The sequence below is a fragment of the Falco rusticolus genome, chromosome 3, assembly GCF_015220075.1.
Source record: "Falco rusticolus isolate bFalRus1 chromosome 3, bFalRus1.pri, whole genome shotgun sequence".
Taxonomy (NCBI): Eukaryota; Metazoa; Chordata; class Aves; order Falconiformes; family Falconidae; genus Falco; species Falco rusticolus.
In genome coordinates, this window is record NC_051189.1 from 45632155 (window position 1) to 45656630 (window position 24476).

The following is a 24476-nucleotide window of genomic DNA, read 5'->3' on the forward strand; positions in this document are numbered from 1 at the left end:
TCTAAATGTGATACTGCAAAAATTACCATATCCTTATGAGTACTGAGCAGAAGCGCTAACTTGGTTTTGGAAATTTTTCAGAGCACACAAGAACCCAGAATTTCACCTCTGCTCCTCTTAAAATGCAAAAGGCTCCTTTTCTTCTCTCCTTCTAACCAGTCAGCTGATAGTAGCTATGTTTCCACCACAATTAAAAGCACAACTTACACAGCAGCTATAAGAGCAGTGTGCTTTATGTCCAGCGAACTTTCAATGTTCAACTTCCCAGTGAACACAATGCTGCCTGGTGGAAAGCCTGTCCAGGCATGTCTGATCATTATAACTCATGAGACCAGCATGGCCACAGAGATTTTGACATGCTTAAAATGTGCTAGCAGTTACTCCTGCATGTGTGTGAGATGGCAATTGGTGAGTTTGATCTTTAGGACAATTTTGGGGTTGCTGTTAATAAATAACGTAACATAATCCATGACTTTTCTCACATGGCTATTTTGTTGAGCTGTAGCTACCTTAAAACTGAATGTCTAATTTAAGACAGTCATCTGGACTCTCTCCATAGTGAATGGAGGTCCTATAGCAATTTATTCTCCTTAGGTGTGATGTCAGAGATAAGAACGGTGAATCACCCACCTGTCTCCATGATGTATAGTAGAAACATGGAAGACTATCTCAGACTAGAGGCTTAACTTACATATTTGGCTGAATTTAAGTGAGAAGAATCCATTCTTAGTGCCTCAAGTACAATTATTTCCTGAAGAAATTATGTTCTAAACAATCGCTCTGAATACAAGAGCTGTTTGTATTCATTTGTCACTTCTCCAGCTGCTCTGAAATAAAATATAACTCTATCGACTGGTGATAGAGGAGACAGCATTTTCCAGTTCAGAAAAAATCTGGTCTTGCATTCAGAAATATATTCATAGGACACGTGTATTACACATCATACAAAATGTGTCAGGTTTTCTAGTTGGGAATGAAGAAGGGCCTTTATACATTTGTTGTGTGTTCTTCAGTATAGGGAAAGCAGTCTAATTTGTTTATTCAGACTTTGGCTGAGCTGATCTTGTATCTCCCCAGTTCATCACACAGTATTATCTTTTATATGGAACTTATGTTGTCATAGGTTTGCTCTTTACCTTTGCTGAACTAGGTTATGATTTGTGGAAAGCAGGATACAGTCAACCAATAATTTAGAATATATATCAAAGAAATATTACATGCTTGCATGTATGTCTGAAAATTAGTCTAAATGATGCATTTGTTTTACTGAACTAAAATGGAAGCATGAATATCATTCTGTCACAACTCTTCTTTGCAGCAGGAATGTTGTTGGAAACAGGGCAGAAGTACTTAATAAATGGCCCAGCATCTCTGGGACTATTACTTATGGAAAACAACATAGCCATTTAAAATATTCTTAGCTGAAAACTTAAAAGTTTTAAAGACAACCTATCTAAGCAAATGACAGTCTAGCCCTGCATCTCAGTTCTTTTGCTTTCTTTTCCCTCCCCTACGTCCAAGGTAAGCCACCATCTGCCAGGGAGGACACTTTCTTCCTAGCAGAACACTGAGCCTGTTGACTAAAAAAGGGAGACTTGTGATTTAGAATTTACAGAGTGGGATTTAAACTTTCCTTTGACTTAGAGTTTTGTACATACATATTCTTAAACATATAGTCACATGCACTTGCTCACAAGGAAAGAAATAAAACAATGTATTCATCTGGAAACTAATGTTCTGCCAACAAATCAAATTTGCCCATACAAAAATGGGGAAAACCCTGCGACATTACAAGTTACTCTTTAAATTTCCATTATATTTTAGAGGTGGTTAAAAAAGAAAACAGAATTTAATGTGTAAGGCTGTATTTGTATACTACTTTGGCATAATGTATCTGTCCTCAATAGGTGCTCCCACCCTCCCTGAGACTTGTTGGGTTTTCTTTCACCACTACTATCCATATTTACTTTTATTACTATTAAATGAAATACAGCTCCACTGTCCTGTGGACTACATGTAACAAGTTTACAGAAAGGCCTTTCCTTCAAACACTCGTTATACAGAGAAATGACTCAACTGCTCATCCACTTTTCAAATCAACATCTCTGGTATCATATTTAGTAGCTATACAGCAAAGCAGAGTGACTCTTATGCATCTAATGACATGAAGTATGAATGTTGGAGGGGAGCCAAGTCATCAGCTTCATAAAGTAGCTGAGTCACTGAAGGTGTGAAGAGGCATCTTACTTGATGAACATACTCAGCTTTTATTTCCAGTACAGTCAGAATGTTTTAATAAAGTATATGTATTCCTTTCTGTTAAAATTTTGCCTCTGATCTTTAAATCTTACATGCCTTTAAAGAGACTAAATCAGTATTGTTGTATTCCCCAGCAGCATGGATATATATAAACTGTACCAGATTATTTCTGGATTACCATACACTCTGTACTATTTTACGAGTCCTGTTCAGGACACCTCCATAATGAAGTGCAGGGATCAATCTTTCTAAGCAGTGTATACCAAACCAGAGGCTGAAATTCTACATGGCTTAACCTATGAAAAAGAGCTGGTAGTAATGTTACCGAAGGAGTATAGTGATCTAAAGGAGATGTATTAACTACCTAATTCTTCAAATGAGAACTAAAATTAAAAAAAAAAATATATATAGTCAAGTACTCTATTTAATCGTGGGTGTAGTTTAGAGGGTTGTCACTAGAAACATTAATTTTACATAAAATCATGAATTTAAATTGTTGGGTGTGGATAACTGGCTAGCTGAAAAGGGTCACATAGACATAGTCCAGCTGGCTGGACAAAAATGCACATCGCTCTCAGCTTAGCTGAAGTAAAGCAAAAATACACTATCCTTGGCTGTTCTTGTTACGCAATAACAGGAAGATCGTGGTGGGAAAAGAATGTTACAAGTGGGAACAGATAACTACAGAAGAGAAACTAGGGGCGGGCTTGGTATTTAGGCAACTAACCAATAATGAGCTTAACTTTTGTAATATGTATGAGCTAATTATAACAAGGCATAAAAGGTGACTGTAAGGGACAATAAACGAAGTCTGCTGATCACTCATATTGAGTGACTGTGTCTTCCCTCCGTCGTGACAGTTGGGTAAAATAATTGTACAAAAGTCTCTCTTCCTTGCCTTCATGGTATTACTTACAGAACAGCTTTAAATGCTGACACTGAAAATCTGCCTTTATGGTTGTTTTGCTCCAGGTACAATGGTAAATTATACATCTGTTTATTGACAGATATTGGTTTAATTAAAATTGATTTTAAATCTGTTAAATATTTACAAGCTTCTTTGTGTACACATACAAACTGATTTACAACTAGCTCAAAAAAACTTAGAAGAATTTAGTATGAAAAAGCTGATTATAAATTTAAATGTGTTCACACCAGAGCTTGCAATGGTATTATCAAGGTAAACTCTATATGATTACTTTTAAATTAGGAGAATTTCTGCATGTACCTCAAGTCATCAATCAGATCAGGGCAACAGGTAAGCCATGGTACATCTAATTGTTCCTGTTGCTGATGTTGATTCTATTATTGTTACTGTGGTAGAAACAAGACGTACCAGTTAAGGATATATTATTCTAGGCTGAGTACACACACAATGAAAAGATAGCATATGCCACAAAGAACTTGGAGCTATCATCTGCTTTACAGAATTTAGCCTGCCCTAAACTTTTGCTGAAAGCAAAACTATTCATTTGTATCTTTAAAAAATGATAACTTTACAAAACTGCAAACTTATTTTAAATAGTTTAAATGTCATTGAAAACAGTGAGCGATGACTATGCTATTTCCCATGAAAAAACTGTGCTTCCATTTTCTGACTAACTCTAATAACAATAAGCTAAAGTATTGTATTCTTTACTAGCTTTGCTTTTGGTTAATGTGTCATGGGTTGGCCATTGACATACCTTGCAGAATAAACATATTACTGGATGAATTCTTGAATACACACAGGAGTCTTTTAAGCTCCCAACAGTTCAGTAAGAACTTCACCACTGATTTCAATAGTTGAGGTTAAGCCTATTCTGAACATGTCTAAAAGTTCTCAATACAATAGAACAGATTGACATGGAACACTGAGCATTGTATTACTTGAGGCTTCTTAGGCACCTGAAAGACAAAGCTTTACTAGATAAATACCCCAAAGAATTGCTGCCATAAACCCACTATTATAAAAACCTTCCCTAATAAAACTGTTGACACAGTATTACACCTGAGACATGAAGATTGTATTTACAATGATGTTAAGGTACATATTGTGCAATATAAATTCATATGTATATATGAAAGAATAATCTATGTACATTTTTAAGCTTGTGCTGATATGTAGGCACTGACTGATTAGAACCATTCATTTATTTAAGGTGGCACTACCAGTGTGAAAATATAATGGTTCTAAGTGTTGTCATTCTGATTCTTTCTGTTACTTGCTCTCCACCAGTTTCTTCAGGAAAACGAGCAGGGATGCTTACCTGGAAAATACAAGCAAAGACAAGGACATCCCTAGCAAGATGCTGGTACAAATCTAGAATGAAGGAAACCAGCCAGACTGACAGGATTATCACAGCACTTTGACAGAAGACTAATATTTTTTATGGGGAGGACTGGATTTTGGCTGCTCTGTGACAAATACTGGGGTTAAAGGCACAGTTTTGTGGATGGTTTGGCAGAGGGTCTGAGCTACTTGACCATGGGGTGTTGTTCCATAATACTATTGGGAAGAAATAATGTCCATTCAACAAAGACAGGGAAAAGCATTTAGGACAGTGATTCACAGACCTTTTGACAACATTAGGAAGGGACTTTAAAAAAGGTCAGTTAAAAAGTGCTAGAAATAAGGACTCTTAGAGAGGAAGAGAAAATAAAGAAGTAGGTATTAAGACAGAAAAGAAAATAATGAAAAATATCTTGGCATATTTGAAGTCAAATGCCAGGGATCTAGTGAACCTATGGGAAAAATATGGGTTTAGTAGCATCCCAGAGATATGGTGTCACACATCAGTGATAGTTGTATATAAGAATGCTATGGAAAATGGGCACAGGAAATCAGGGGAGGATGACTCATTTCATATTGAACACAGGAAGAGACAAAAGATACTGTTCTTGGTGAAAATGGCAAGGAGGAAGTAAAAGTATGGCACGATTGGGGCCTATTTTTCATAAGAGGCTATAGCTGTATTCAAAAGGAGGAAGCTGATGTTTTTTCTGACTTACTCTGAACAACTAATAAAGGTATTCAAAAAGCTTGCACAGGAGAGAACAGTGGATTTCAATTACCTGAATATGAGTTAGAAAACAATATGGCAGGACATAAAATGTCCAACAAATTATTGTGATATTTTAGGGATGATTTTTTGCTACACAGGGCAGAGGAAGTTATATGAGGCACTACCAACTTCAATTGCATGACAACTGGGGAGGAACTCATTTTGATTTTAAAGGCAGAAGGTAAACTGGGTGAAAGTGATCATGACACATTTTACCAAAATAGGCTTCCCTACCATAATTAAAAGAGGAAGAAAAAGCACGCTCACGCTGCCAACTATGAATTGCATTGTTATGTAGAAATAGTTAAGCTAACCTTAATCAAGCTAGTCTAGGTACTAAAAGCAGGCTCATCATAACAGCATGACATTCTATATGAGTTAATTAACCTCCTTTCTGTATGGTCTAGGCCTAAGCTCAGTCATTAAAAGCTAACCTAGATTTTCTACAGAGAACAATAGATCCATTTTTAATTAAACATACAACAGAAAGCTATCCTGATGTAAACAAAAGAAACCAGAGGAAGCTTAAGTAGACTGTGTTAACGTCACACTAAGAGCTCTTCAAGGACTTGAAAAAAAAGTCACAATAAAGGGACATAACTGAAAAGTAACATAAAAGAATATGAATAAAATAATAAAATCAGAAAGCCTACAGTACAAGATGAGTGACAGGTGAAAAGCGGTATAAAGGGCAACAAGAAAATGTTCTGGAAATGCATTAGAAGTGCCCAGATACTTAGTTAAATTTATCTTACCATAGAATTTAGAAATGGAACACATTAAAAACTATTTTAATTGCATGTATTCTATTTAATAGGGCCTGAAGAAATTTACTTAATAATACAGCAAGAACAGTCTCTGAGTTGCTAAAAGACCACACAGGTTCAAGGCAACTATAAAAGGATAAAATGTGTCTATCTAAGGAAAGGAGGTCCAAAGACAACCAGATTAATTTTGATCCTTAGGGATATTCTAGAAGAAACTCCATGATGAAGAAGACATAGTTAGCATAAGTTTGTCAGATGCTCTCACACTAGTCTAATGCTCTTTTTCACAATCAATTTCACTGATTCAGTAGAAAAAGAGTAAGTATCATAGATCTTGAGTTTAGTACAATTTAGACACCACTTCATTAAAACAAAAAGCAAAGGAAACATAATTGTCATGAAACTACCAACCAATTGGCATGCTCCTTGCAAAAATCAAACTTTGAGCGCATTTGCAGTGAGAACCCATAAGGATCTGTAGTCACTTCAGTTCTATGCAATATTTCCATTAGTGATCTGCAAGATGCTATGGAATATAGATACATAAAAAAACTGGTGTTCACCAGCCTGAGAGCTAGAAGACAGAATCAGATTTCAAAACTAGTTTCATAACTTGTATAAATGCCTAAAGTTAGCTGATTAAATCATTAAGGCTAAGGCAAAATACCCGAGAAGAACTTAAAGACACAGCATAAAATGGGGAGAACTAGGTGGCAATATGTTAGGAAAGGTTCTGAGCAGCAGTTTCTGTCACAAGAAAAGCAGGTTTTTTTCTGGGATGTATTTATAGATATTCCTCTCATGTTTAATACATGGGATATAATTACTGCACTCTAGTTGGTGTTGATGCCTCAATTGGACTGCTATCTTATACCTTAAGATAAAGACAAAAGTCACACTGGAAAGAAGCCAGAGTAAAACTGTAAGAATAAATCATTTATGAGTGCATTCTCTGAGGAAACTGAACAAAACTGTTTAGTCTATGAGAAGATGGTATACATATCTGCACATATAAGCAGCTGTATAAATAAATATAGATATATTTACACACACATATTTATTAAAACTTAACAACATAACAAATATGGTCCATTTCCACGGGGAGTATGACAACAAGGAATGCAGCAAAGAAAATTCAGATTGGATATTGGACATACATATTCATAAATGCTGTTAGACATTTGTACAAGCTACATGCAAGTGTTGCAGATTTTCTTCAAACAGGTGCCTTTACAAATCAATTGGAGAAATAGCTCTTGCAGCTGATATCACTGGTTTTCAAACTGTGATCTGTCACCTCCTTAGATTCTGTGAACTGCGCCTAAGAAGTCCTTGAAAGACAATTGGGAAAAGCAAACCTCAGTATATATACTTCTCATACCCACGCTTATAGGTCTACAAATTGAAAATATTTGAGTAACACTGATCAACATATATATACCGGATTCAGCCTCAGAGCAGCGATTAGATTAGACAATCTCTTGAGGCCTACACACCTGTAATTATTTTTATTCCTATGTGAAAAATTACATTCCCTCTGTGAATCGATTTTTTTACTTATAAAAATGCATGTAGCAGTATTTTTCTACCTCACAAGAGATCATGTCAGTAAACACGTTATGAATTGTTCAGATACAATGGCAGTTATATGAAGTGTTTTATATGAACGGAGGGATTTTATTTACCTCCCCCTTTTGCAGAGTTTTTCTTTGGGCTTTGAACACCCGGCAGAACTTCACCCCCTGCCGGGACAGCATCTGTCACACACATTATGGGCAGAGGGGGTCTCACTGCAGTGGCATTATATTTACAATTTTTATTTTAATGCAAGTAAACAGGCTTTTTCGCTAGGTAACGAAGGGTGCGCTTCCCTCCGTGCGGACACGAAAGCGGCTCTCGGCCCCAGCACGACGCTCCCTGCCGCCCCAGGACGCGGCCGGGAGGCCGGGCCCACCGTCGCCCCGGGCCCCGAGGGGCGCGTTTCTGCAGCCTGTCCCCGCTGCCGGGAGCCGCGGGCACGGGTGGCACTTGCGTGCCTGCAACCATACACGTAAAGCGGCTGAAGCTTTAAGGCAAGGGATGGCGGGAGGGAGCGTGGTGTGGCCAGCGGCGCTCCCGCGGAGAGGGTCCCCCCCCTCCAAGGCAGCCCAGCGGCCCCGGCGCCCTCTTCCCGGAGACCCTGAGGGGCCGCAGAGACGCCGCAGCCCGGGCGAGGACGCAGAGCCCTCGGCGCTGACAGGCCGGCTTTCCCGGCTGCTTGTGCCAGCTTCCCCCGCCTCTCCGGTGGTATAAACGGCGCGGGCGCCCCCGCCCGGGCCCGGCAGACCGGCTGCCTGTCTGCGGCCGCGGGCCGGCCCGCTCTCCCCGCCTCCCTGAGGCGCGGCCTGGCCTGGCCTGCTGTGGCGGCAGCACCTAGGCCGGGCGGCTCCATGGCTTTCATCCGCAAGCGGCGGCTGGAGCGGGAGCTGTACTCCAAGGAGAGGTGAGCGGCCCCGGCCACCCGCTCGGCTTCGGGCCCCACGGCAGGGGCGCCCTCCGCTCCCTCGCTGGCGAGACGGGCCCGGTGTCGCGGTGCCCCGGCGCCCCGGCCTACCCCCACGCCAGTCCGGCCTGCCCCCTCCGCCGAGGAGGGGGCGGCGGAGGGGCGGTGGGGCGGCCTCCAGAGAGGCAGCCGGCCCCGGTGGAGCGCCGGGATCTGCGCCCAGCGCTGTACCGGGCTGTGCCCTCGTTGTTGTTGCTGTTTTAATGAGGTGGCTGATGATTCCCGAGAGTTAAGGCTGAAAAGGCTGTAGAACAGACCTGGGAAAATATGAATGCAGCTTGCCGTGTGTAAACTGCCTGAAAATAGCGTCTGTAGGTTTCTTTGTATTTGTTTGTTCTCAGTTGTGTTAGTGGCATGGAGTTACAGCTCTGCTTCGCTATAAGACAGAGTTTATTTTTTTTTATGAACATTATAATCAGTGTATTGTCAGCCCTTAAATTACAGACTCTGTGCTGGCGCTTTAAAGTGTTAAGTTCAATTAGCCCATTCCTGCTTTCTGACTGTAATCTATTCTCTTTGCCTGTGGCTAACCGAACATGCAAGAACGTCTTGAGTACATGCTGAATATACTCTCTTATTTTTAGGTAGTGTCCTGTTTCTTTTATGTGGCTTATCAGCATCTGGCTTGTCACAAAGTGTCAAAACCATTTGCCATCTCATTATCGCTGTGTATGAAATCTCTGTAAGATGAGAGCCCAGGTTAGCATGGGTTGTGTAGTGGAGGGACACGGGTGTCTTCTCTGGGGGGAGCAGGGCTCCCCAGTTGCCTCCTGCTGCAGGAACTGGGGAGCCAGCAGGCACGGGAGCTGGACAGGCTGATCCCGTGCAAATTCCTGATGTAGGTCTCTGCTTGTTACGCAGCACTGTTTATTGTTGGTGAGAAAAACACATGACAAAGCGCTGGTCTCACTTTGTCCCTATAAAAACTCTGATTCATTGCTATTCAGCCCATGAAGCTACTGCAACTTTTAAAGTGTTTTCTAAGTACAGACATATTCTGGCTCGCTTTTTGTTGTCTTGTATATCGGTTCTCCTTGTTGCTTTTGGGGGCTGCTGTGGTTTCAGTTGTGTGTGAGGGATCACAGGGGGAATGGACGGATTTCCTGTGTAGAAAGAGAAGGGGTTTTAATTTTGAAGTAAAATACCTGAAGTATAGGAAAAGTGTGAAGAATGACTATATACGATCCTTAACAGAACTAATACAGTCTCCTTTGTCTGAAGAAGCTGAGAAGGTGGCCAGAACTCATCAGACTTGTCCCAAAGAACCCAAGTGGCATCTAAATCTCTTCTAAAAAGGCCTGAAAACAAACCCAACATATCAATGTCTGTCAGTATTACTGATCTGCAGTTACTGAAATTCTCTAATGAGAAATATTTTTCTTTGCTCAGGCATTTTAAGATCATCTTATTTGGGTTTGTAATTTGAGCAGCTCATGAAAGATGAGACTTGTTCTAATTTGCACTGGCAGCTTTTCCTATCTAAATCTCTGCAAATTAATTTCTCTGTTTGTACCCCTTACCTAACAATTTATATTTGTCTAAAATAAAAGTAAATTTGTGTATAATTTGTACCCTGTATCAGGTCTTCTCCCATTCTCTCTTCCTGTGCTTTTCTGAATCAGGAAATCTTAAAAACATCTAAGTGACTTAAAAGATTTTGGGCTCTGAAATACCAAATGAGAAATAGTGAGCTTTGTGTCCTGTTTTCTTTACAGTCCTGCCTTAAAACAGCAGGAAAAAGCCAGCTTTTTGTCACTTAATTGAAGGGATAGCCTTGGAGAGCTTTTCTTTTCAACACTTTCTATAAAATGTAACCTGTAGAAGTTCTAGTTAAGAGTACTGTGAAACTTAGTAGGTAAAAAGTTAATCCTCTTATACAGTTGCTTTGGGGGGAAGATCAGATTGGTTTTAAGTGATCTGAAAAGAACTATTTCCTCTTAACTAATTAGTTGGACTGCTTTAATATCTGGTTACATAAACCTACTTCTCTGACTGTATGCAATTCTCTAGAAGAAAACAAGAAAATACTGAAGTGTCCTGTGTGTGCACACTGAGACAAGGAGCGGGTTTAAATTTACATTTGATTGAACAAATCCTAGTCCCTACTGAGAAGGTTCATTCTAGCAGGAATTTTCCATTCAAATTCATCTGTATTTTATCTCAATTTCATCTGTGTACATCTCTGTTTTCACTTTGCCCAGGTGTTCAGAGTAAAGAAAGATATTATGTCCTTTTTAAATTAGTGTTGTTTGCATGCTTACCTGCTTTATTTAATGCCTAAAATACTTGGCACTCATGAACAAGAATCCATTTTTCAACAGCTTTAGTTACAAAACTTCAAATTAAACGGTGTGGTGTTTGGCTCACGGTGGTGTTCTCTTTATAAATTGAGTTCTTGGTTCTATTGGCAGTGTGCCCAAACACGGGCAACCAAACACTTCATAGAGAGGCTCTTTATGAAATGGTTCTGCTGGTTTGTCTTGCACACTGCTCAGCTTCCCGTTTGAGAGGTTCATCTCTTCTGCTGGGAGCATCACTCCTGCAGAGCAGCCTACTGCCACCATGTAGGTCCTGTGGATGGATATTTTGTGTGGTCTGTAGTCTTATCTTACTCTCTTGGGACACAATGTACATAATGAAGGCTTTTATTCAAACATCAGCAATTGAGTCCTACAGCTTGCTTTCATTATGTTTAATTTCAGAATCGGTTTTACATAGCTGTTGGTTGCTGCTTGATTGGGCCGGCCTGCTTTTGCATCCCTGACAATGTCCTTCCATTATCAGGGTTGTACTTCCAATATCAGGTCAAGTGATTGTGCAAGGTGTGTTGGATCAGCCACTTGAAATCCTTGTGTCCAAGTAGATTTCCAGCATGTGCTTTCCTGATGAAATGATGGAAATGGTAAGAATTCAACCACAGATTAAGAATTTAAAGCAGGATCAGTGGGGTACCTTCTCTGGGTGGTGTAATCAGGATTTTGCTAAGACACTGGGCCCTGCATGTTCATTTCTGTGTCCAATTTGAACAAGTCCAGGGCTTCAGCTGGTAGGTGACATTAGCATATAAAAGAAATTGTTTGTTTGTTGGGTTTATTGTTTTGGGGTTTTTTCCTACCATGTTGTTGGATCTCAGACAAGCTCTTTTCAAAGTGAAGTGTAGAGGGACATGCACATCAAGCAAAGTAACAGTAAAATTCTAACGTAGACTAAGCCTGATAGGACACACTCTATTTGCAGGATATTTTATAGCATCTTGTCAGGACTTGTAGTTGTAAAGTGTGGTTTGCTTCATTGTTGCATACTGTGAACAATGCTAGGAATGTTTGGGTGCCATTTGGGTTCCTAAACCTTGTGTATAGGGTATGACATAATAGGAGGCGAAGTTTTGCTGCTGCTTAGTTTCGCGACTCGTTTACCTAGTTTTCCTGTGTCTTGACTCATTATCTGCCCTTTCAGAGTGTCAATTATATGGCAGCTTTTTGAAAAAGGCAAAAAGTAAACAGGTCACTTTGAACTTTGTGTTTAGAAGAAAGCAACCGCAGTTCTTAACTGCTTTGTTCGTTTACTGGTTTTACCTATGTCACCCGTCTTTCTGCTCCTGTAGATTAAGTTCTGCTTTTCTTGGCAAGCTGCTTTTCAAACCAATTCCCTTCACAAGAAAATACCTTCCACATCACTTCATAGGAATTTTTCAGATTTTCTTAATGTAATTCTTCTGGGACTATACAAAGACAGAAATGTAAAATGAGTCTTCAAGAAAAATTATATTAGCATGCTTTAATCTAATACTTCCCTTAAGTGTAGATGCTTACCTTTTTAAGCTGAAACAGCTCTGTCATATGCTATTAAAAAGTAAAACCTTTACTCCACCAGGTTCTGTATACTTACAACACTGAGTGGAAATTGAAGATGTTCCAACACAAAAGCTGTTAGAGCCTTCATTAGAGTTATCTGGGGGTGTGTGGAGGTGTGCACGACTGATTATCTACTGTCTCCCCTCGTGCGCCCCCACCCTTAAGACAGACAGACAGACACAACCGTGACTGAAAATCTGCCTTCTCTTTCAGACCTGGGAAACTCCTTATGTTCTTTAAAGGTTGTTGGTTTTTTCTGTGTGTTGCTTTTTTTTCCCCCCAGCTGTGTCAGTTGTCATAATAGAAGATGTTCCCTTGCCTAGCATGTTGTTCTTTCCCTGCCTCCTCCAAGCTGTTTCTGCTGTTGATTTCAAATACACGGTTTGCATTGAACCTGATCTGTAACAGCTTAAGTGCCCTTCCACCCACCCTAAAGCTTAGGGCTTTGCCCTGGTGGCAGTGGTAGCTACCGACTGGTTTCATCCTAGAAAGTGAAACTGCTTCTTAGCATCTCTGACAGCAGAGCTGCTGCGCAGGCTTCCTGCCTTCCAAAGGGTAGGGTCTCATTCCTGGCCACGTTGTTCTTGCCCTTAACTCCTTCACATTGTACTGTCTCTGGTACTTCATGTTCCCTTCCGTGGGCTGATTCAGGTTACTAAATCTGTGCAAAACTGCCCTGGGGAAACTCCACAGCTGTGAACAGAAGCTTGTATTGTGAGCTATCTGCTAATGTGATAGCTTTTTCAGTTGGAAGTGGATGGTTTCCACAACCATAAGTAGTTTCTGTGGCATTGCAAGTTCAGGCTGGTGGCAAGTTCAGTGAAGCTACTGAAGCTTTTTTTTTTTCTTTTCCCTTAAGTTCCAATTTTTAAATGATCACATGTATTAAGAAAATCATCTTCTCAGAAGTTTTCTGAAAGCTTGTTTGCTATTGGTAAGATTTTTAAGGATAAAGACCAGACTTAAGCCATAATATAAAGCACTGAACATCTTTCAAACTCTCACCCCTTACGGATACTTTCATGAGGTTTGAGCTTTCTTTGAAAATCTTGTCTAATTTGTCTCTCCTTGTCGTTTTCAAAAGAATATATAAGGTTTATTTAGATAAGAAAATGATAAATGACCTCTGAAGACACAACTGTGGCTTACTAACTTAATCTGTCTGTTGCAAGCCATTAAATAGCATGGTGACCACAAAATCTGTGAACATAAACCTGTGAAATGTGTCTTTATTAGGAAGTCAGTATAAAAATATCCTGTAATACACCTTAAGCTGTGAGTTTTATTGCTTGAATTCAAAGAGGTTTGCATCAACAGATACATGAGTTGCTTTCCAAAAGAAGATATAGCATTACACTTCTCTAAGTAGATTTTTAATAAATGTTGGTTAAATCATTTATACTTGGGAAGTGTCAAGTAACAGTTGAGTTATACATTTTGAAAATGGATTAAAATGAACCACTTGCTGATGATAAGAAAAATATCTCAAACTTAACTCTTTTCCATTTGCCTGAAATGGAATAGTTACTGATATTTGATTATTTCTGTGTTATGAGAATACAAAGTTTGAGAATAGCAGGCAAATGTAGAAGATCCTTTTGCTTTTTATTAAAAACCACAACTGTTTGTGTTAGAACCAGCACTGGTTTTTTAAGATGCTGGTTCTTGCTGACAATTTAAAAGTACAAAAAAAAAAGCCCAACTTTTTCATTTTAGATATTACAGTATTTTTGTACATTTCCCATTTAATACTTATGGTTTGCTTCAAGGGCCATGTGATTATTTTATTTTTATTGGTTTCTTTATATTTGGGGGGGAGAGCCAATTGCATTATTGAAGTTGTCCAGTCCTTCTCACTGGAAGACCAGTTTACTGGATTAATTGGTGAGATTGAGGGGGGGTGTTTGTGCCTTCCAGTTAGACTTGAAGGCAAGCAAGAGTAGACTGGGAACAAACTGGGTTAGTCTTACTTGACTTGACGTTGGCTTTGTGATCCAGGCCGTTCTTCCAGGGCACTGTGGTAAGTCATAAGCTAACAGTGTGTGCTGTCACAGGGAACAGTACAGCTGCTTAGTGGCTGAACACCAAAATACAATTCTCAGCTGTTACAGATTTAATCAGTTTCTTATGCAGGGTATCGTGCATTCTCTTCCTACTGTTATTTGTTGTTTTGGGGTTGGATTTTTTTCTTCCTTTCATGCACAGAAGAATTAAATTACTATTTTGGATCTATACTAAGTGTGCATACAAATTCCTGTCATAGGTCTACACAGCAGTTGACTGACATACAAAATTTATATACTATCATCTTGATATCACAAGTGTCTTTGGAATACCTTCTTTAGCTCTTTGGAAGACAGTCAGCCTAAGGTCCAGCTGCTTAGTTGCATCTTAAAGATCCCCATGGCTTTAACTGTATAGCTATTGTGAATGATTCCCTAATTTTCCAGTCCTTCACAATGTTGTTTGTCTACTCACGCAACATACCAGAGACTGATCTGTTCCCTTGCTCTCTGTAGATACTTGTTAAACCTCGTGGCAAGCCTGAAGTACCATCCTGTGCAGTAATTGTTCTCAAGAGGAACCCTGTTGATAGAATAACTATCAGTAGCTCTGCTTATTTACATGGAAGAAGTCTGTTCTTTGAAGATAAAAAGCTCTGACTGTACTCTAGGAACATCTGATGATGCTACTAGACTTTTCCTTTTTTTTGACAACCCTGTGGATCATTAACACAGACAAATGAAATTGTTACTGCAGGGATCATGCTTCATAATCTCCAAAGTTCATAATTAGCAGTAACTTGAATTTATCTAGATTTGTTAGCCAGTAATTGAGATGCAGGTCTGAAAATTTTGGTTCTACTTATGGTATCATAACTAGAACTTGAAAACATATTTTTAGAAATGAAGGTAATAGGGACTATTATCATGAGGAATTGAAAGAGAAGAGAAAGAGAAAAGGAGACATGGAAAGCTCCAGGGAGCTGGAGACACTGGCAGTACCATGAAAAAGAGTTAAAGATAGACTCAATAGGTGTATGTAAACAGCCGAACTCCAGGAAGAAGGATAACAATATTTCTTCTTAGCTAGTGGTGTCTTTAATCATATGCTCTTTTGGCCTGGTGAAGAAGCAGACCATGAAATCATGTGGTTTGAGGGATCATTTATAGCCAAGAAAGGTGGAATTTTGAAAGGTGCAGTTTTTGTGACAATATTTGGACAGGCTTTAAGTTCATTCCAGTTGCAATGGGTACTTGAGAAGAGTACAGATTGGTGATTGTATTTGTGGAGATTTAACATCTTTGTGGAGATGATGTCTGGCTCCGCCTGCAGAAGTGACTTATAGCAGGCTGAAAATATAGGAAGATGTGGTCAGAGTAAGTGGACTTGCAAGTACGAGAGTAGTAACAAGCAAAAATTCTTGGAAGAGACTGCAGAACCACCTGGATGGCTCTGTGGAGAGCGTGAACTGAAAGATAAAACAGGGAAAATGCACTTGGCCTATATGACATACTAACATCTGCTAGTAAATAACCCTTTCTCAAGACAGCAAAACTGAGATCAGAAATTGAGCATGAGGTTATGGCAAAGGAGGTAACTGCTATCCAGCAAGGAGCTCTACAGCAATGCCCTGTGAAACTGGTTAGGGAATAGTCATGTGGAAGAGACACAGAGACTAATAGTAGAAGGGTAAATTGGATGCTGCTGGTAAATACTGTATTTAAAAAGGAAGAAACCTACACCTTCCCACAGTACCTAGTTAGCCTATATGAAAAGTTTATCTTGAGTTTTTGTGGATACCTTGTGTGTTATTTTTTGTTGTGAAATCATCTGATTAAGCAGGAGTGAGGATTATGCCAGGGAGAATGTACCTCAAATCCTTCCCAGTAGCCCACAGCTTCTGGTTTTGGGAAGGTGAATTGATGCATAAGGTGTTGAGTATAAAGATACTGCAGTTTCTAGGGGATGGTTATCTTGAGAAATTTGAAAGTACTCTCTTGGTTCATGTTTTTTTGGCTTATGTAAACATGCTGTAGTTACTGTGAATAACAGAGCAAATGTTCTAATGTCAAAACAGGGGTTGTCTTGAACATATGAAGGACTCCTGTATTTACCAAAGACCTAAAAGGAAAGTTTAGTAATTACCAGTGCTGCCAACAGGTGAATTTGGAAAGTGTAAAAAATGTGGGGAGTTTGTCTAACGAATAGGTGGAGACAAAGGGAAGAGCCCAAGAACGAACAATTTCAGAAATGCATTCTATCAACCAGGTGCTACCAGTTTTCTTGGAAGAAAAGTTGTGGTACAGTGGATGTCATTGCTGTGAAGCTGGTTGTTCCCTATGTCAGTAGTGTCTGTCCCCTGATAAGGGTAGAGGAAGATTTTTTTAATTTTTTTTTCAAACAAATCTGGGTTTTACCTTTGAACTTTTTTTATTTAAATGTTTTGGCTTGTATATAAGTTGAATGTGCGTTCTTATACAAACTAGGAAGAAAAGCATTCTGATGGTGAATTGTTCTTTATATATCCTAATGTAACTATTAATATTTCTGGGATTTTGCAAACTCAGATGTAGCAAGTCCTATCACGCTTTGACTGAAAGCTGTTTAAGTTCATCCCAGATGATTTCAACTTGATGATATGTTGAAAAATGGAATTTAATGGTAACTGTGTGGAAGCTGCTATGGTTTCATACTCATCTTTTCCCTTGGCTTGTAGACTGTTCCTAGTGAAGTTTTTTTTTTTTTCCTCAAAATGCAGGGCTAGACCTTCTATTTCAGCTTCCTGAAGGTGAGTGATCAAAATAGATATGAAAAAAATGATTTGCCTCCTTCAAAGTCACCAAGGCCTGAGAAACCTGGAAATTCAGTGTACACCTGTTGATAGTACTTGCTTTCATAGGTGACAGTAAGTTTGAAGAACAGACTTAATGAGAAACAGAAGGCAAGAAGTTATGTCTTCTGAGGAAAGCTACAGGAAGGCAAAGCCTCTAAAACCCTGTTGGAAACTAGAGATATTCAAGAACCATATAGTAGCAGCAACAGTAGAGGCTGAAGAGAGTTTTGGAGACTTGTATTGAATTTTGTATGGCATATACTGTTCTAATTCACATGTTTTCTAAAATTTTAACATAATTTGTTTCTTAATGGCATCATTACCTCTCTTCTTTTGAAAACAGATAGTTTAAGATAATGCCATTTTGAAAAGGCAGCAGAGCATTAGGACAAAGTGTCTTGTACACACAAGCAGATTTGAATATATGGACCCACTGTTACTTGTAGTTACAGTAAACCTTTATTGTTATGTTCTGTTTAATGTAACAGACACAACACAAATCTTATGTGAATAAGATGTGTTTGCCAATAACACTGTTTTTCCTATTGTGATATATGCTTTCTTAACAAGCATGCTATTCAGTATATTTAGTTCATTTTGTGAACTCTCAACATATTTACTGCTGTTTGAGTACTGCTCTAGGGAGATGGTGTTTATTAGCATTGTCACAGGCATTTCTCATGAAGCACATTGCGAACACAGTACAAAAAGCTCAAAGCATGGATGTGAATGAATGCTAAGTACTTCTGCAGATCAAACTAGTGCTGCGCACAAACAAGCTGTTGTACTTCCAGCTGAAGTGATATGTTTCTGCTCCTCCTGCTGTGCCAATACCCACTGGCATTCCCCACAGTTGAAACACATCGATGACCATGTGTTCACCTTGTTAGTAAAGTTGAGTTTTAATCATGTATAACAGTTTTTTTAAGTTAAGTCCGTAGAGAATGCACTTTCATGTTGTGTCTAATCTAGCCTATTTGCATTTTACCTCGTACCAGCATCGGCATCACTACAATCCTGCAACTAAATATTTAGAAGACTTAAATTTTGTTGTTGGGTTTTGTTGTCTCTTGGATTAGTTCACAAACAGCCATCCTGTGGAGTTGAACAGGCATTGGTACAGAGGAAGTGCAGAAGTGTGGTCGGAGAGGAAGGTAATGCTTCCTCAGAGGGTATCCGGCATGTGGCTCAGCTGTGTTGTAAAAACCATGTTTTCATTTAACATTTTAGACCAATGTAATTTGGCTTTGCTTCAGAAAGATCTAACCTCCTTTGTTCCAAGTGATTAGTTCTTGCCCCTCCTTTTGTGGTGTTGCATGTTTTGACTGGCATACACTGATCAGCGCGAAACTAATGTTTAGTAGGCGGAAACCCTGGCTACGTTAGGATAGTTCCCACCTGAGACATATGAACAGAATCAAATATCTAACTTTGTATATGTTGGAAGAACATCCATTGATCTTCATGTGTATACATGTATACAAATTTTCTATATGGGTTTGTTCTTTTAAAAAAAATAATTTAATTTATTCTTGGGGTGTGGGGTATGGCACAGAAATCAGTGGAGACTTCCCAAACACCTGGTATATTTTATTTGGAATACTAACTGTTATGGTGGTTTCTTTTTGACCAAATAGTTTTATTTATTTGTAGGTTTTCCCTGCTTCTTCTTAACCTGGAGGAGTATTATTTTGAGCAGCACACAGCTAATCATATTATAAATAAAGGTTGCAGAGATGAAAGGTACAACTCTTGCATACTTTCATTTACTGGAATCATTCTAGTCTCATGTATCTCCTACCACATATACAAATACTTTCTTTTTCACTGTTCCTTTTAGAAAATTCAGAGGCTCTCTAAAAATTTGCTCAAAGTCAATAATTTTTGAACCTGATGACAATATCCGACCCATTATCAAGGTAAGCAGTGCCAACTTACAATTTCTTGGTAACTTAAGATTTTCTTAAAAAGCTTTTAAGGAGTATGTATTTTTATAACTTGCTGCAGATATCACTGAGAGACTGCATTAGTATAAAAGCCCCGGAAGATAATGAAGCAAATAACCCTTTCACACGGTACGTGAATTTGAGTTACTATATATATATATATGTAACTTCTTTTAAGCTGAAACACCCATCTCTTCAAATATCTTATTTACATTTTAGGGATACATCTGGAGGGATTTCTGTTGTAAGTAACCAGGTAAGACCTGCATATAACAGATTCTTGGTAAATGAGCAAGGTTACATTCTTTAATGGTGTCTTCCTCAAAGCTGGAATCTTAAGGTGGGGGGGTTAACTGGGAACAAAACTAATTAGTGTCAAAATCTTCGCATTAATGTGAAGCTGTTGATACTGGAGATTTCAAACTGTTAATGACTTCATTAAGTCAATTTGTTAAAGCAAACTTTTTGCACTGTGCATTTTATAATGGAGCTTAAAGCAATTTTAGAATTGAATGAAAAAGGAGAATAGACTGAAATTAAACTGATTATTAATCATAATTGGTTTGGTCTTACAGTATTGCTTTCTCCTGCTTTCTGCAGTGTGTAGTGGTAATGGCAAAGCCATCTTGATCCTTGCAGTTCAGCTTTGTGAAAACATTGTACTGTGCTGTATGTCCACCAAATAATTTTCCATAGCTGTCCTGAAATATTGAGTTCGAGTTTCAATCATGACTTGTGATTAACTTGGATATGTTCATACTTAATGTTAACCAAGGGAATATACTTCAAGCTTTGATAAATTGCAGCTAATAGGTGTTCCAAAGCTGTAAAAGTTTCCAAAAAATGTTTGTTTTCATTTCAGGAAAAAACAGGGATGAGGTGGGAAATAACCTTTTAAACATTCCAACACCTTTGTAAAATCTGCCTTTAGCAATACCTGAAATTGATAGCTTTGCTCAGTTAAGTACTGCTACAGTCAAAAATGAACTCAAGCACTTAATTTTGTCTATGCTGGAGAAACTTGTGGACTGTGTTAAAGTAATCAGTATATTTATTTTCATCTTGAAACTGCTTCTGTGAAGAGTATTGTGTAGTCAGAGTTTCTTGTCTTGGGAATTCTTTAGTGTATTAAGTGGTTTTTTAAAAATACGTTTCTAATTGTTCTATGCCATTGTTCCACCATACATCTTTAGTATATGTTCTAAAAAAAAATGATTATAAAAACATCTCATAGGAAAGGAGAATTAACTTTTAAAATGGCAACAGTGGTTAGTACCTCCCGCTCCCTGCCTCTCCCATGTGTAGCTTGCCAGTCATCCTTCTGTCTTTGGGGAAACATTCTGAAATAGTTGACTGGCATGATAAATGCTGGTATTTTGTATAAAAGGCATAGGGACTTTCAAGTGTGAAGCACTTGTTAGTTGTACATATGACAAATCATGATCTAAGTGTAAGAATTTCTGCCTTATAGGAAGCTGCACGTAGTGAATAATTGGAACGTCAGGCTCAAAAAAATTGTTAATATTTAGCTGGATAAGAAACTGATTTACGTAACAGGCAACATAGAAACCAGTGGCTATAAAATACAGCAAATGGGAATGAGGAGGTTATTTCACTATTTTTTCTCAAGATAAAATTGGAGGAAAATGCTCCAAAATAGCATAATGTCTTAATTTCCTAAAGTTTTTGCTCCGCTTGCTGCTTTTTTTTTTCTTATTTTCTACTTTTTAATGTAGTTTGGGGCTCTCAGTGTAGAAAAATGTTTAATTTTCTTGCAGAAGAGCTATCTGAGTGTACAGCAGGTGTCTCTGATTCCTATTCTCCTATGGCCTGATTGAGATCTGTACATGCTGATGTTGGATGAAAGCAGTAATTGCCATTATTTTTTAATGTAGCACTTAGGGAGGCATGCTGAGCTTGTAAGCTTCTGAGAACACCACTCGCTTTCTTCTAGCTGGACAGTGCTGTGAGTGGTCATGTGGTGAAGGCTGGTTCTGTTGCCAGCCAAGGGGAAGTGGGAAGGTTGCACGTGCCAGCCAGAAGGCTTTTGGCTAGAGAATGGTACAGCATCTGTTCTTGCAAGTTTAGTGTTTGCTCTTGGTTTGAGACTGCTGCCATGATGCCTTGGAGTGTAAAGCCACAGGTGTGCTAGCTGTAGGAAACAAACTAAGGCGCAGGAAAAAGCCCTTTGATCAAGCCAAGTCTCTGGGGCCGTGGAGTAGAAGGCAGTTGGTAGCGCAGTCCAGTGTGGTTTTTGCAGTTCAGAACCAATCCTGAGTCTTAACACTCAGACCTGAGACTGAGCAAGTTTGAGCCTTCCCTACAAACAGAGCAAAACCACAACTTACTTCTGGCTTGGCTTCTCTCAGACAGCTGATAGTAAGGTAATATCTACAAACCAATGTGCTAGCAGTCAAGTCTGTTCTGAAGAGTACTCATGTGGGTTTGGGGTGTGTGTTTGTGTGTGTGTGTGAAGATTCTCTCAGGTGTGAGAATAGGATCATAGAAACAAAATGATGGATGAGAGAGGAAATCTGGTGTTCATGGTGGCTGGAACTGGAAGCAAAATGTTTGAAAGTGGAAGAAGGTTCATTTGAGAAGGTTTACACAGTAGTTTATATTGTGAATTGCTGTATGGGGTAATGCCCATCAGGACAGAGCCCTAAGGGCATGGGCCACCAGAAGAAAGAGGGAGACGATCCTTCCACTGAATGAGATGGCAGTGCATATTGCCTTTAATGTTGTATCTCCTTGAAGGTCATATGATTAGAATAAAAACCCACTAATAAACTATTTAGATAAGTAAGCCTCTGAACTAAATAGGACACAGCTGCTATAAAAGGCAATTGTTTTTCTGCAGTGTAGGTCTGGGGTAGCTAAAGCAGGATATTGCAACAGTGTTTTGCTTGCTTAAACAGTGTTCTCAGCTTTGTCTTTATCAGTACTTCTGATTTATTTATTATTTTTAAGGACTGAAGCAGTAACATCTCTTACTCTTTCAGGTTTTTCTCATTAAAGAAAGAAACATTATTGCACCCTATAAAACAGTAAGAGTAAGTATTTTTCTTTTTTTGCTAATCTTAGAAAATTAATGTTTTGCAAGGATTTATGTTCCCATTTCTGAAAGGGTAAGATAATTATCATTTGAGGAATATGACAATAAAGCTTAAAAAATTAATAATTGTGCATATTGATAAAACAAGTGTCTGAATTCTTCCATAACTGGCTTGTGATATTTTTTGGAGGACATACTGCAGACTTGACACTTGCTATTTAGCTTGATGTGCGGCTCTGGGGGCTCAACAGTCAGAGCTGTCAGCTGACTGCTAGTATCCAGTGGACACTTCTTCCTGGCTAAATGGCTTCTCATCAGTTCTGCTCACACCTGAGATAAGATTGCTAATTGATAGTTCCCAGCTGAGTGTTTCACAGTTCAAAGAAATGGCAGATAAGACTGCTTACAGCATAAATCAGAGCTTAATTCTGGTTGATTTCTCTTGATGGAGTGGGTCTCCTCTGATTCTGAGCCTGGAGGCCTCAAGGTAAGAGTTTTTCACCTGGAATGCAGGACGGGTTAAAACAAAAACACAAAATGAAAATTCAGAGTCATTAAACACCGTATTTGCCCTGGAATTGAAACAGACATAATGATATTTCTCAACATATTTGTTCAAGTAAGACATTTCAAGAATGATAGAGACATAAATTTGTGTTACTGTAATGAGCAGGGAAGAGGCAAGAGTTGATCTCTGTTCTCTCAACAGCTGCTTTAGGTTGGTTTTGTGATTAGATCTGTCTCTAAACAGGGATTTTTACATTTTCTTTGTTTGCTTTGTGCATTCTTTATATATTGAACCTGTTTTTTTTTCTAGTCCTTCTATTTTCTGTTTAGCCTCCATGTGCAAAATTTATTAAGCATCATACAAATACCTTACCACATTACCAACACAGTGAAAATAAAACAATCAAAAGGGCTGTTTGGAAGGCTTTTCACTTTATTTTCTCCTAAGTCAAGATTCATTCATACCTAAAATGTTCCTGACAGTTAACCATTATAATTTACTTCACCAAAGTGCAGCTATGTTTCTGCATATTAAAACAAGAAATCTAGTTTGTCTTCAATCATTGCAGATTTTTTTCTGTTGTTGCTGAATATCTTCTACTTGAATCATTGGCATGTCATTGAGTGCGGGAATTTGGTAGTACATATTATCTTCCATGTCCTGCACTGATTGTTTCAGTTTAATTACAAAATACTGAGGTATTGTCTTTGTATACGGCTGGAGAGCTACAGAGAGAACTGCTTACAAAAGCTTTTACGTTGCTGTCTGTGAGCAATCCTTGTTGGATCATCCACTAGGATTTATGAGACCCGTGCTTTCGCTGTTGAAGGAAGATGGTGCTCTGGGTGAAATGTTACAAGGCTTTTATCTAAATGTTACTGGATTTCTTGTCTCCCTTTACTCAAGCTCCAGTTGCTTCCTGAAGCATGCTTTCCTCTTGGATTGCTGTCAGTTCAGCTCAGATCATGTACATTTCACTGAAGATCATCTAGGCTTCTTTGTCTTCTTTCCTTCAGTTTCAGATCAATCCGGTTGTACCCACTGATCAATGCCTTGATGTCATCTTACTACTCACTTTTTTTTTTCTTCTGTAAAGACTAGCCTGAGAAATTACAAAACCTTACAGAAACGTGTTGATACATTTTATACTACATTAGGGGTCATCAAGGGATCCCACAACCTTTGCTAAATATGAGTTATGTGTAAAAGTATTGCCAGTCGATCTATGCACATACTTTGAATATGCTTAAGTCAAACCCAGAACTATGTACTATGAAACGACACTTAAGAAAGCTGGGAAAACTCTGAAGGGGAAAAATGAGTGTGCTGGACATGCTGGGTGGTATGTTAGCGAGGTTTTTATAAGTAACTGGTCAAAACAGGTTGTGGTTGGCTTTAGGATCTTTTCAGCTCAAAACTATTTATGTAGAGGAGAAAGGTAACTTTTATAGACTAGTATTTAAAGATTTGACGGGCTGGTATTGTTTGTCTAAAAGATACACAGTAGCTGTTTGATATGTCATTTACTAATTCTACATTTACTTGTGTTCAGCTGATATTGAAGTACACAGAGCAGGTACTAGTTCTATATTTAGCTAGTACCTTTTATAAATACATATATATATAAAAAAAGGTATATAGTACCTAATATAAATATATATATA

General features: G+C 38.7%; 1 protein-coding gene across 2 annotated transcripts in view; it reads left to right on the forward strand.

The window, feature by feature from the left end:
* The first annotated feature begins 8272 nt into the window (after positions 1-8272).
* The window catches only part of NSMAF (neutral sphingomyelinase activation associated factor), a 39762-nt gene continuing 23558 nt past the window's right edge, over positions 8273-24476 (forward strand). The window contains exons 1-6 of one of the 2 annotated variants that reach the window (XM_037379774.1): positions 8273-8552; positions 18957-19046; positions 19144-19222; positions 19311-19378; positions 19469-19505; positions 22252-22302. In XM_037379774.1, the coding sequence (XP_037235671.1) occupies positions 8500-8552; positions 18957-19046; positions 19144-19222; positions 19311-19378; positions 19469-19505; positions 22252-22302 (378 nt within the window). In that variant the 5' untranslated portion in view covers positions 8273-8499. The remainder of the gene's footprint in view (positions 8553-18956; positions 19047-19143; positions 19223-19310; positions 19379-19468; positions 19506-22251; positions 22303-24476) is intronic. The other variant, XR_005103118.1, reaches the window with a different exon arrangement.